The sequence below is a fragment of the Perna viridis genome, chromosome 8, assembly GCF_037379345.1.
Source record: "Perna viridis isolate PV_CMFRI_1.1 ecotype Kerala chromosome 8, ASM3737934v1, whole genome shotgun sequence".
NCBI classification, from domain to species: Eukaryota; Metazoa; Mollusca; class Bivalvia; order Mytilida; family Mytilidae; genus Perna; species Perna viridis.
Genome location: NC_142452.1, coordinates 14,162,142 through 14,177,599, shown reverse-complemented (window position 1 = coordinate 14,177,599; position 15,458 = coordinate 14,162,142). Strand labels below are relative to the sequence as shown.

General features: G+C 32.4%; 1 protein-coding gene across 1 annotated transcript in view; it reads left to right on the top strand.

The window, feature by feature from the left end:
- Window positions 1-1,853: 1,853 nt before the first annotated feature.
- Window positions 1,854-15,458, top strand: part of LOC148609432 (uncharacterized) — a 35,984-nt gene continuing 22,379 nt past the window's right edge. Inside the window, exon 1 of the mRNA XM_088542485.1 lies at window positions 1,854-2,343. Coding sequence (XP_088398611.1) covers window positions 2,070-2,343 — 274 coding nt within the window. The 5' untranslated portion in view covers window positions 1,854-2,069. The remainder of the gene's footprint in view (window positions 2,344-15,458) is intronic.

Sequence of the window (15,458 nt, the reverse complement as noted above, 5' to 3'; positions counted from 1 at the left end):
ACCAACAACGATCATTAGTGGTACAAGATCTGACACACTGCTACGATACCAAATTTGTTGTGGTATATATTATATTACAAATGTTTTAAATATAATGTCATTTGTAATCAGAATGGTGAGTTTAAATCAAGTACGATATCAACAATTTACACCAACAAGGTTATGCTTAAATACGTTTGAATTCGCTCCCCGTCCTTTTTCTCTACCTTACCCCCGATATTGTTGCAATTTGACACTGATTTCAGATGTACTACTCAAACAATTGATATAAATTGATTCAGTGCATCTGTACTTTGATTATAATACAACATTTTTTTTTTTTTTAGTCTTCATGCGTTTATGTTTTATGCGTGTTTTGTTGAATGCATAATATCTCATGATTCATATATAATGACACTTTTTTTATATCTTTTGTGAATCTGTACTTGGTTAAACAGTTTAAGTGGTGAGACGGTAATAAAATATTGAACTCAAAAGAACTTCAACCACAAATATGATATATGAACAGCATAGCTATCGTCGCAATCATTATTGATCTTTGACAGCGAATTTAAGATTTCATAACTTAGAACTATTTTTGTCTGATTGAATTAGAAATTTTACTGCCTTAATTTTAAAATCATCGTACACGGTTATGTTGATTATCGCTCCTATTGCCAGAGGCTGCTGTTTCACTTATCAATTCGACGGTTGGACAGAGGAATGCTTATTTTGATGCATTTTGGATATCCGGTACTTCTTAACTCTGCAAATTCTTGTAGCTACACAGGTATCTTCCAACAGAGATGTAAATTACAGATTGTATTTTTTATTTAATTCAAACACTCTGCTTAAGAACACTGCACAAGTCGTCATGCTCCAACCCTGGCTAAAATCTAGGAATCGTGTCCCAATGTTAGTGTGTATCTAGAAATATTTAATCAAATTAAAGGGAAAAACATGCCATATATGATAAGGCATGTTGTTGTCATTTTAAGTAATTTAGTTAGATGTTGGGATAAGCCTTCTGATTGGTTAGGTCTGTCCGATCAACATAGTTTATTTTGTATAAACGAACTTGGTACTACAATGTATGACGTCATAAACATCGAATCCCATACTAAGTAACGCTTTCATTAAAACAAAATTGGAATCTTTTAGAAATTTTAAGAATCATAAGGATTGCATATTAATTTTGCATATCCAACTATAGGGTAGATCGCGGTCAACAATATTTAACAAAACATAAGTACTAAAATTATGACTTTATTGATTTTTTAGATGAATATAATGCAAACAAATACGTTATAAATTTGAAAGCATGTGATATGTGAATATTAATAAGACGAGATTTAGAGACTGATGAAGGTCTTCTCAATGTTCAACCTGGGCATTAAAGGTACGATAGATTACCCACATATTCAAATCAGAAATCACTTTGATATCTGATAATCACCTTAATTTTGATGACAAATACCCAATTTTTAGTCATTTGATACAAAAGTGCAGTTAAAAGTCTTTCTTAAAATGTTTGAAAGGTGATTTTGTGTCACAAAAGTAATTCATTTCTCGTTAAATAAGTCTCAATTATCTTAAATTATACGCCTTATTTTTAATGTATCGTAAATTTCTTTCACATATGTGCAACTTGGCATTTCATTCATCTTTCTAATTTTCTCTCATTTAAAAATGCTACAAAGTGACAAATTTCACGTGTCCTTGACCAATTATGCTAAAGCACCAAATACTACATCATTAAATTAAGTTAACCGCGGTACATCACGCGGCACTTTACACAAATAAAGCGTATCACGTCACAAAATAATGGTGAATAACTGTATCATATATACTAAAATGCGAAGAGTAGGCGTGTTTCCGTGAGGTGATTGACAAGTACAGTTAATCTACATTGCTTCAATAATCACCTTGCTTCTGATAATAATTACCAGCACATAACACTGAGAAAAAAATATGTAGCTATCCCGGATAATCACTTTGTGTATAGCTTTGCATGGGCAATGTAGTGCAATTATGGCAGAAGGATTTAATTGAGAGTAGTTTAAGCAATATTAAGGAGCTGTTCAACTAACATGAGGTCGTATTTGGTTCATCTTGTGATAACATTATCATTTGTGCAATTATCATTCCAATACAGATCCTATCCGAGGAGAAATACACGGGATCATAGTTCTCTAGGAGTATGTCCCTCACAGTGTCGCTGCATGAATCTAAATCAGAGGACTGTGAGAGGTCTGTTCGATTCATGGAATATTGGCAAGTCATGGCAGAGCACGGAACCAAATGAATCCGGACGTTCTGTCGTGTGCCAAGGACTAAGAGAACTTCCTTCAGATATCCCATCCGGTAAGTTCTTGAATTTGAATAACATGAGTAGTACAAGTCCACTGTTATCGCGTTTGATAACACTGTGACTAAATGACACGAAAAGTACCACGAGAAACGCACTGTCCCCTTAAATTGGGTAACACAAAGAGACTAAAACCTTTTGAATAATCTAAATGAAGCGAGTCATTTATTTCACGAATAGACAAAATCTTGAAAAAAATAAAATCATTACATTTGTTCAATGATAAAATGGGTTGACCAGGTACTGGAACTCTCATGCAGATGTAGTGGGTGCGTTTCAGTTATGAATAAAGATGCATGTGGGTTCTAATAATATCACTCTACAAATGATACGCACGTGCACTGTAATTAATAAATACGACTTTAATTAACATTTTATATTCCGCTACATATTGCTGCAGTTTCACTGACAGTGATATATAACGCCATACTTTAAGAATAAGAAAAATGTATACGAATTACTACATGTACGCGGCATTTAGTATAAATATTTTAATTTGCTTTTAAATCGACACTTTGATAAAGACTTACTTAACTGGAAGTGGCACTTAAGATACAAGTATCTCTCATCCGTTTCACCAGGACAAAGGATAAATGAAAGATTTGTACAATTATAAAAGACTTTTAAACTATTGAATATGATACCGTGTGTTTCTGATACTGGTCCATACAATAGTCAGGTGACTTTGTGAAACTTACGTTTTTCATATGAATTTTAGTGACACCTTTATGATCTAATATATTGTTCAATAACTGCTAACTTTCAAAGGCAATTCCATGGACCATTTACAATATAAAATATGAAGGATAATGTTCAAGTTCGAACTTTAACATAACAAAGATGTTAATTATCATTCAAAGAAATCCATTTGTATTGCTACCAGAAAAATGTATTTTTACGGTACAGGAGCCGTAAAACAAGTAAAGTACAAATAGTTCAATAAACACTAGATAATCCTTGCCTGAGTTTTAAACTGAATTCTACTGGTCTACCTTTGGACATATGACCTCGCCGTGGGGTGTTTGAACATTTATACTAAATCTAACAAAACAATGCAGGAGTAAGGTCGCCGGAACATTTTTCTGAACAACATTTTTGACAACCGTCTGTCATTGTATAGAATATTTCCGACCGTTTATTTTTTTTGGCAGTGCCACTGAATATTTACTTTAGAAAAGACAAAATTTTAATTTCCTATAAAACACTGCTTTTTGTTTTATTTATATTATAGTAATATTCAACATGTATAAGACAATCAGCCGAAACGGGGAAAAAATAACATATTTGTACTGTTTAAAATTAATGCTTCACAGTGGTCTAACTAACTTTTATCTTCCCTCATTTTGACCTTAGTTTTATAAAAACTGAAGTGAAGACTTCAAGTATTCCTTGTGAGATCTCCTAGTTATTGTAGCCTTTGTGTAGCAATAAGATGTACAAAAGACAAATGATAATTTCTTTTAATAAATTCACACGTGCAAGGTGAAATAAAACATCGTAACTCTAGTATTAAAGCAGAATTTACTAACTTGAAGAAACACGGTTGAACGTAACCTGGTATTTTTTTTTTATAAGTAAAGTCCCATTGTACGTGTACAAATGATGTGTAACATTTTGTTAGAGTTTGTCGCAGAGCCTCCAAAGTTGCCCTCCAGTGTTACGTCACTTTAAAAGTACAGTATTTATATTTTATAATGGCTTTTCAAGTGTACTAGGACTGATTTGTCTTCCGTGCGCTTGCCGGCCCTCAATTTATCCATACATTCATTTGTCTATTTTTTACACACAGATGTCGAAATCAGGTTCGACAATGCATAAACTAATTGCTTGCGCGAGCTGGTTTGATACGATTTTCTTTTTACTAGACCAATATGTGTTCTTATTTCTCATGTCTGTTACAAATAGTTTTGCAATCATATTTGTTGGCAAACATCTTAAAAGGGATACTTGTAATATTTATCATAAATGTTTTCAATTGCTTTAAATACAAGTTCTGTGAATTTCACATCAACGCCCTGCGTAATTAAGTTAAATGCAATCTTGTCAATATTTTAATAACAACTTTGGAAAAACTCCATTTCAAAAGTTTCACACCCCAATCGTTATAGTTATTTTTTTTCTTCAATTTATCACAAATATGACCGCCAGAACAGCCTATCATAGAAGATCTGGAGATGGAGCATTGGAAAACTGTGCTTATAAAAACTGAAAACCGGCCTCAACATAAGATGAAATATCTTTAGTTAGTCATTTTAGTACCAATTCCTATGCAGTTTAGTCACTAGATATCGACATTAAAACAAATAAATTCCTAAACAGACAATGGCTTCAATGTTACTGTCACAGAGAATGGCTTCAATGTTACTGTCATAGAGAATGGCTTCAATGATACTGTCATATGTTTATTTGTTGACCTCGAAGTTTTTTGAAGAACGATCTGTTCATGCCCTTCTATTAAGGATTGTTTATAATTCGTCGCGATTTATGAAGTATAAAAGTTGCATAACTTGGGCAAAACCAACTCTTTAATTAAATTATTAGTCAATTTCAGTCAAAATTAAGATTTGATCCCCAATTTATTTATTTATATTGTGCACGTCCCACTTTCGTTATTTACACTATATATAATATTCATATGTTTAAATAATAAAAAATACTGTTCATATACATCGTAAAATTTGATGTTCAGGATCAGTCGATTGCCTAGATCATACCGGTAAAAATATCCGTAAGGTCCGAACCATACCGGTATAAGTATGCCTAAGATCCGGACCTAATATTTGTACGATCTAGAACAAATACATTTAACTTGCAATGTAGATCAAGGGGGAAATTACTAAAAGTGAAATTCTGTATTCCTGGTGATGCAGAAAACATGTGTTAAATAAGCATGTAAACTAGTACTTTAATTGTATAGTGGTTAGAATTTAAATTGACTAATTAAGATTAGATTGGTGTTTCGATTATATACTTTGATTCGTTGATTACACTTAAAGTCACGTGTTCAAAAGAATATGTGTCGAGAATAGAAAATATGTAATAGTCAGTTGAAAGAAATGAATTCATATATAAATCTACGATGGTTTTACAAAGCACCTGGTATAAATATTAGGTGAAGGCAGATAGTGCCTTGATAATCCAATTGTTTTGTTTGAATTTGATAAAATTATTCTATTGCGTAACCAACACAGTTTTTATTTTATTCAATGGTTTCATTGTCAGACAGTTAAATAACACCGTAATTGTATGAATGGATATAGAATTGGTGTATGCGTAAATTGTATATCAAAGAGATGCACCATCAGCGCTATGATACACCATGTCCATTACCCTGTAAGTTAATCCAAATCTTTTTTTTATGAATTAAGTCCCATAACCCTAATATGTATAATTGGAACTAAAAAATGAACGACAGCGTTTAAACTCCTAGATTTGAATAATCCATCAAAGTTTGAAGAAAATTGGTGGAAGAAGTTTTTGGTTACGATGGAGAGATTGACAATGGTACACTGACCTCTGTCTATCTGTAAAGCCTGGAACTCGGAAACTGAAATCAATTGTAATTTGGCATTTATAATTTGAACCAGAAAGGACAGTCTCCCAGTTATTAGCTCGATTTCTTGAAGAGTCTAAAAATAATCCTGGATTGAGATCACGGCCTTGAGAAACGACAGTTTTGAACAGTCAGCTGTTCAAATTGAAAATGCATTTTTTTTGGAATAAGATCAGAATTATTGAAATTATAGGTCAGAAATGATGTATTTTCTGAATACATCACCTGATTATGTAAAACAAAACCGATAAGAATATAGATTTAAATCACAGTGGTTGTAACGATTCAACTTTTTGAAGTTAACTGTTTAGTTCAGAAATAGATAATTATGGTTTTAAAAAATAGTTAACTATGATTTTTTTTAAATTAAAATTATAAAAAAAGAACATTATATATCTAAAGAGCATCGCATCATGTTTAAGATTATAATACGTAATTTTGGGAATTAGAAAAGCAGTCTTATAATTATACTTCTGACTGTCTTAGATATACTTCCTTTTGATATCGATTAAGATTCGATATTCCTTCTAGACTTCTAAAAATCCGTTCAGTCGAAAACATGGGCACATTTTGGAAGAGGTCGGATATTAGACTGGGTGACCCAATGCTTAGCAAGGCTTACTTATAACAAAACATGGACACATTTTCTTGCTCAGGGGTACCTGCATATGTTGTGAAGAAGGAATTTGTTATTTTACTTTTTTCTTAGAAGGATTTTAACTATCTTTCTTAAACTAATATTTTTCAAATACAAGATAACTTTTGATATACGATCATTATTCGCCCGTGTTTTTTAACGAACCAGTTGCTGAATGTCTAGCCTCAGAAAAGTTAGTGTTTGATATTGCTAAGTTGTATAGACAAAGGTCCATAAAACCGACGGTTACGATATGTTGAATGGTCAGTGCCTCATTTAAGACAGACATCGACATACAATATTGGCACAATGACAAATATATATACACATACATTCAGCTCTTGGTATAGTGATGATTTAATTTAGCTTTCCCTTTTGCAATCTTTTAATCAACCTTTATTACACAAAACATTACAGATATTGTAATTTAATGGGTTTTTTTTTAGTTAAAATCGAAATATTTTGAAGAAAAACATTAAAGAAAACATAACAGTAGTCGGATATATTACCCATAAATATTATTAAAATTACCATACGCACGCAAATATTAAGGCGAAATCGACTTATAAGAATGACATAATTGAAAGGAAGGAGTATTAAGGCCGAAGGTGCAAGCTATGTAAAATCTCTGGTCAATATAACATCGGTAACACGGGAGGGACAACACACAAAGAACCAAACAAACAGTTACACACAGAAAAACGAACCACACGAATCCAGAGGTAAACTCGTCTGCTCCGGGAGGTAAGCGGTTAACATTGATATTAGAATACTGATTAGAAAAAAAAATGGAAAGATACTTTTAAAAAACGTTATTATGATTATGTAGTGATATAATTTTGTATTGTATTACTGACACCGTTTCTGAATTGGTAGTGAATGTAAGATAATGAGAAGTGTTGTAATTGTCTCTGGCCTAAAACTATATGATGTCGAGTCTAATGTAAACTTGAAGATGTCATTCCGTCTGTTTCCTTTTTTCTAAGTATTCGGTATTTGGACGTCTTTTTTATTTTGTGTGGGAACTCATACTGAAAGTGCCTCTGTGTTTGCTATTTTGGTTTTCTTAAATTAAGTTTTTACTTGTATCATTCTGTTGTCTTTATTGTGCATGCAGATCGTCTCTATTTCATGTTTTCATGATTTAGCCATGTGATGACCTCAACGTTCTTAGTTCTGCATTTTGATTTGAAGGATAGCGTACTATTCACTTTTTCTTCGGAAACAATCTACAAATTAGTCCACTATTTTATGCGAATAGATAGTATTTGTCTGTCATGAGAATTTACCTTAGACTGACAGGTATGATGTATCGTATGTCCAGTGTGTTATAATGAACAGTACTGGAGCAGAAGCAGACTTGGAGACTTGGCTCTATTTCAATGATAAGGAGACATAGGTTTGTTTAAAAACACATATTTATTGTCTTTGCATAAGACATTAGTTAGCAGTATATGCATGGATCAGTGAGATAACATGTAACGTATAATAGTGTTAGAATGATTTTTGTATCAACAGTAGAAGTGATACTTTCGCGCATTATTATAAACTTCTTTGTTATCTACCTGAAAACAATGAAATATCTCAAAGTAGGGTTCTTATTGTGACTATTTAATATTTGTTGTAATCATCAAAGAAAAAGATAAAATTATAAAAAAAATATTAAAAATTCTATCTTTTATAGATGTATATAATTATATTGTACTTTTGTATTAATTTGCTTTATTTACGCTTGCTATGACAATTTTTCAATACGCATATTGAATGTGCAATTCATTTGTATTAACTAAGTCACAGAGACCTGGCAAAGTACTCGAATGTAACGTTTTCTCAATTTATTTTTCTTTTAACATTTTACACGTGTTGACTATTAGTACAATAGCTACATTGCATATCTGTAACGGTAAAAAATACAACATAATACAATACAAACAATACAGTTAAAGCCGATAGACAAAACAAATTGTTGATGAGCAAAAATTCATTTCTAAAGAATTCTGTTTACACATTGATATAATGGAAGGAAGTACGAACATCGGTAATTTATATTTGTCAAAATAGACAAAAACTACAGATAATGATCAATCTATACAATAACTGATACAATACATAACAGCTGATATCATATATGTTCATTTGTGAAAAGTCATAGTAAAAATGACACGGTTTATTAGATTGTAGCTATTGGAAAAAAAAAGTTTGTATATTTGGCACTGTTGATGTGTTGTCATTCATGTAATAATCTGTCATAAATTTTCTAGCAAGAAAACACTGGGTGAATATTTATTTTCAGGATGTATAAATCATATTTTAAAGAAACAAGATCATTCTTCTCGACGTGAAATTGATACAATTTTAAGCATAATGTCTTTAATACGATAAGGAATAAACATAAAAATATCAGATTGCAGTTGTACTGTTACTATTCTGATCAATGAATATGTCGGCGTTATAATTAGAAAAAAAACCTCATTATATCAGAAAATAAATTTATAATTTATGATTACATGTAAATTATATCAGTGCAATGTCTATAAAACAACAGTCAGATAAGTTCTCATACAAATTACGAAACTGTTTTATACGACCACAAAAAGCTGTTTCACCCTGTCGTCGTCGTCGACCGTTATCTTAGGCTTATTCAAGATAACTTGAATAAAAAGTATCCAATTGTTTTGAAATTTTAACACCCATTTGTAAATAAGGGGCTAAAAGGAGGAAATATGTTATCATTAAAATCGATAGAAAAAGCTAATTGTTTGTTCGATTTTAATGATTCAGATTTTAAAATTATCTTTTGAAGATTTTTACTGGATAGACTTATCTTTAACAGTTTTGAAGCTAAAGGGATACAAAATTTGACCTTGCCACAAAGATATATATTTTTTAATCCGGTTTTGGAATTTCTTTTCTTTTTTTGGATTACATGTATTTATGAAAATCCCTGCCTGCATTTTTCAGTCAAATTTCTTGCCGTTCTAAAGTTATAAAGGGTCAAAGGGGTCACACACCCAATATCATTGTTTTATTGGATTCCTTATGAATATTCCTACCTATAGTGTTCCATTAGATTTCAGATATCTCTTACCGTTTTCAGGTGAAAAGGGGTCAAACGTGCCATACCACCAAAATATCTACGGTTTATTTTTTTGCTCTGATTTTGAAAATTTTTGTTAATCAGTTTTAAACTTTTGTGCTATATTGTGTCCAAACCAGTTGTTGTGTCCATAGTGAATTATACGTCCCTATGCTTAAGTTTGTCAAAATCTAATATTGTGTCCATACTTGCCCCAACCGTTCGGTTCGACCACTTCGGTCTCTATGCCATGATCCGCGAAGCTCGTTATTAAACAAATCCTCAAATATGAACTTGTTCCAGGTTTCAGTGTTATACTGTCAAGTAGAAGTCTTTATAAAAATCTAGACAGTAGGTGATTCATGCATGCCAAAAACCCACCGAATATATATTCACTTTTGTATCTAATTCAGAAACAGATATAGACCATATAATCATTGTCTGTCAATTGGTAGGTGCATTGTTTAGATAAAAGTTCTAAAGATTGCGTTTAAAATACCCTAGAATGATCGTTCTTGTTTTGGTAGATTTAAGTGGGTGTTAATATATGGCTTTCTAAAAAGATATAGAACATATGCAAGAACGACTATAATTACGTACTACATAAGTAGTGCCAAGTGGTGTGAGGGTTTCCTCGTTCATTGACGACCTATAGGTGACCTTGAGCTGACATCTTGCATCCTAGTGGGGTTGTTGTCTCTTTGTAATGCTCACCATATTCATTCTCCTTATATGTAGATCGGAATGGGTTTTTTTTTCTACACATTGTATAACCTCAACCATAGGCAGTGTCTGAATTCAATATGGTACGTAAATACATTTTTGTAAATCAAAGTTCAAGGGTTAGTTCTGAGTATGATTATGAATCAGAAAAAAGTCAATACGATTCGGATGTACACTAATTGACCCATCTTGACAGTACACTGACATATCTGTCCAGGTTAGCCACCTTTCTATGAGAATGTTATTTGTTGGAAATAACACTACATTCATTACATTGTTGGTTATTTCTGGTATATCTATCGCATGACAAACGTATTGGTACTGGGTGCGCGTTTTGGTCACGGAGAAAAATATGCGTGACTAGTGTTGAATTAATTTATTTATAGCATAAGATATAACAACTGTTTCAATGCTTCTATTATGCTTGTACATATAGTTTCTATACATTGGATCAACTTCGTGTAATGATTACATATATTTTGTCTATATATGTCCTTCAAACACGTTCAGGAGCCGCCGTTTCTTGCTTGTAATACCGAGTAATTAATGAAATAAAACAAAAATGGACTTCGCTCAAATGAACGAGAGGAAACAAAGTATCGGTCTTATACCTTCGTTTACAAACAATCCGAATGGAACCTTTGCAATTACTGCATCGGTAGGGACCATACTAACCTGTATTTATTTTGGCATCCTAAACAATATTATTTATCTAACCATTATTATCTGCTATTCTATGAGTGTATCTTTTTGCAAGAGTATTGCAATATGCTATAGTATGGAAATAATCAAAATTTTTATTTTGTATCGCATGTAACATGTAGTGTTTTCTTTCAATTAGCATAATTATGGTACGCAACGGTTTTTTCTGCAATGTCTCCCCAGAAGAAACACTGCATCGGACAACACGTCATATTTGTATATGTAAAAGGAATACTGTTTATAAAGCGACACTGTCTTTGCTTTTAATGGTGTACTAAGAGTTATGAGTAAGTTGCATGTTATGATTGTCTCGTGCTGTCGTGTGTCAACAGCTGTAAGTTGTATGTTATGATGGTCTCGTGCTGTCGTGTGTCAACAGCTGAAATCAGTTATTTTGCATTACTTGTATTCTAAGGAAAACAATGTTACAATGTTGTTGGCAGAAACTACTTCAAGACTACAAGAACAATTAAGTGTCAGTCCCTGTAAGAATCAGAACAGACAAGATTTCCCATATCGTGCTGGACAATTGAGTAACAATTTCCTTGAAATGCACTGAAAATGAACATTTCAAGGGCAGATAACTACGTCAAAGACCTCATTTGCCTAAGATTCTGTTGGAAAATTTCTGAGCACCCAGTGATGCAGATATCAAATAATAGTCTTTTCAAATAGAGAAAGTATCCTTAAATGATATTACATTGTCAGATCGATGGGGTTTTGACATGCATGTTTCTTTTTTTTTTCAATTTTGCCTGATTCTTACAAACACTAACACTTAAACATTTTCTAAAGAAGATGTCTACAAAATGTTGTAACGCTTCAATGTTTTTACAATATGTTGAACTGTTGTTCAAGAAACATTCGTCATAATAATGGTGGCTAAAGGGGAACAAAAAAAAAAATCAAAATATCTATTTTTGCAATGAAATATAATAACTGAATAGCAATTCACTTTTAACTTGTAATAAATAATTTAATTATACTAATTAATTATATAATGATCATGATATACATGTACTAACTGAATACCCGTTAAGGCACACACGATCTAATTAACGATGATAGTTGAATTTTGAATCTTGATTGCTCCAGGATTTAGCACATACGACTTAAAATGAAATGATACAAATTCAACCAGTCATATTCTAAAAAAAAAAGGCATCATGGTTTATATAAATCCTAGACGAGAGAAGGTTATCAGTGAATGTCAGGGTTGGTCCAATTTTAGGTAGAAGTATGAAGATTATGATGGTAAAATGATAAACATTGCCTCCAATAATATCAAATTATAATGGATTCTTTGAATGAAATGTTTCAGGTCTGCTGCTTGCCAGGAAAATAGAAATTCTGTGTCAGAAATCGATAAGAATGTGATAAAATATGTTTTTGAAATGGATACATTTTGTTGATGGAAGATGTCAAGAGTTATAATATCGCTGTAAACAAATTCAAAAACGCCCACACCGGAGGTAACTGATATTGAAATGGTCGGTGTTGAAGTAAATAGAACTTTAACGACAACTGTAATAAATACACACTGTAATTAAGTACTGCCAGTACTATATAATGGACCTAAACATGATTAAGAGATTTCATATTCATATTTATCCACAAGTTGACCATTTGGAACTGGTCTCATCGCCCAGTATTTTTTCTATCCCAGGCAACGTACACTGGTATAACAAATACACAGATAGGACATTACATCGCACATGCTTTTTGTTGCTATACTGTATATATCTGTTCAGAATAATGTGTGTTGTGTTCATGTTATAATGCAGGGTATTTGACCATAGACCGTCGCTTGTATTGATAATTGACAGCAGCAGTAACAATCTTTTCGACAGAAGGTTATACAAGTTGTAACCTTGTTATTTTCTGTACACCTGAGAATCTTCAAAAGAATTCTTCATTTTGTAGAATTATTGCAAAGAACATCAAACCATGTAATTAAGGCACGTGTCAGTGTAATGTCGGTAATGCCATTATGGCGTGTCGTTCTGGTATTAGAAGTCACCTCCATATCAGGTTATCGTAATAGGTGTGTAACCAATGCTTTCATCGTTGCACCCGTGCAGGTCCGGGTGTTAAAAGAATGGGCCTGCAGCAGCGCTAAGCTTGTCGTAAAAGGCGACTAAATAGTGCTCAGAACCTTAGCCGGGGGCTAGGGCGCTCTGCCCACAGAGTAACTGGGATGTGTGCCTCAGGTGGTTGAATGGGGTACCCCTGGCTTGTTACATGCTGGGGTTGTCAGGCTATAATGCGGAAAACCTGACTGCACACCATAGTGGTGCACCGTGTTGGGAAAGATGCCATGTTCCTCGCACGTTAAAGAACCCTACTGTGGTATTCTCCCGGAGTAGGAACCATAGGGCTCCGCTACAGGAGGCTAAATTGCCCGACCTTTCCCACCTCTTCCTATTTCCAGTGGCAATCAAAATTTGTCGACCCCATTGTCCTTGTGTCCCATCCCTTTTTCATTTCATCATATTTTCATGTTCATTTTACCCTCAATTTCATGTTCATCGTCTGAATATAGATGAAATATTGCTGCTCGGACGTTAAACCCCAACAAACAAACAAAATTGATTTTATTCTTTTGATACCTGTCGTTTTTTTGCAATAACACAAATAGAATAAATTAGTACAAAATGCCATAAAACATTACCACATATCAAAATTAATGTAAATAATGCATGTGTTTTAAACAATTATATAAGTGGCATGGTCTGTATATTAATCTTGGCTATTTTATTTTTGTTAGCTCACTTGAGCCGAAAGTCTACGTAAGCTGTAGTCATCACTTTGCGTTCGTTGTGATCTTTAATCAAATAACAACACTAGCTACTCTACTGTTATATACATATATTCTCAAAGTATAATAAGTTAAAATTATAGAAAGGAGGCATACCTTTCTTACATTGTATTTCCCAAATGAATGTGCAAGTGTATACGGGTGTAACCGAGAAAGATTTAATCGATTAACAACATATTTTGCACCAACTGTTTTATTAGATGATGGGTTTTATCAAAATATCTAGCTATATATCGACCTTAATTCAATTAACAAGAACGTATCATGTAAAGGAGTGCTTCAGTGCATACAAACACACATTAGTGTGGCATCAATAATCTATAGTACCTATATTTTAGATGATCACATGATGTGTAAAATGTTTAAATTAGTTTATTTTTTTACATACCTGTCTTACTAAATGATGATGATGATGATGATAATGTTGATGATAATGATGGTGGTGATGATAACGACATTGATACATAATTTGTCCTCACAGGTCAGATAAAACTTACAGTTAAAAGGATTACCATAGAAGGACAGCCATTTTTTAAACAATATATTTTATTTCACTTGATTTGATTTGATTTAATTTAATTTTATATTTTTTTGGGGGTTTTCTTTGTATCTTTGTATACATGCCTAATGGTCGATGAGTAAGTAGAGATGACTAAACGGTAGTAAAAATTGGGTAATGAACGGGTTTATTTTAGTGTGTGTGTGTATGTGTGTGTGTGTGTGTGTGTGTGGACTTCACAAATATGATGAAGTTTCAGATTATTGTATTCGATATGTTCATTAGTTCGTTAGAATTATTTTTATTTAATGATATATTTCGTTATAATACATATGGATGGATCTTGAAAAATGTGTTCGAAGACAGGACGATATTACAGTTTCAGGTTGGGAAAGGGGGTGGTTAATATATTTCGAAAACGTTAAAAATGATATGCAAAGAACCTCAAAAATTAAATCCAAACTCCAACTAAATTCCAATTGAAAACGAATAACACTCATAGTAATAAAGTATTTTGTGTTGTGCTATTTAGATGGACTTCTTAAAAGTCGGCAACAATAGAGACTAAATTAATTCTTGTATCAAACCATTTACTGGGCCATTTGATAAGATACATGATAGGCTAGGCTGTTCAAAAAAAAAAAGAAAAAAAGCGATACGCATAGTATGCGAACATCCTGTAGAAACCTAATTTCTATCGTGTTTTATCACACCAAGCAGCTATTAATTATCTATCATTAAATAAACTAGCTTTTCAGTGCATGCCGAATACAGAAACAGTTTAGTGCATCAAAACATGTAATCAAACTGCCAATGATAGTCTTTATTAACATGTGCATGAAAATGTATGATACTTGCTGGAGGCATTTTTTTTTATTGTATTACATTCGAGTCTGACCAGAAATATGACGTGATAACAAATTATTCATTTAATAATATGATCTTTTGCTTTTGTTATTTGTACAAGTTTCTGCTTGCTAGAAAATAACAAGATATTATTCAATATTGAATTGAAAACAAACAGTTAAGCAAAACTTGTACTAGTACGTATTAATTTTTTTATTAGTTCTTTGATGTGCGTCTGTTTTAATTGTATAATACAT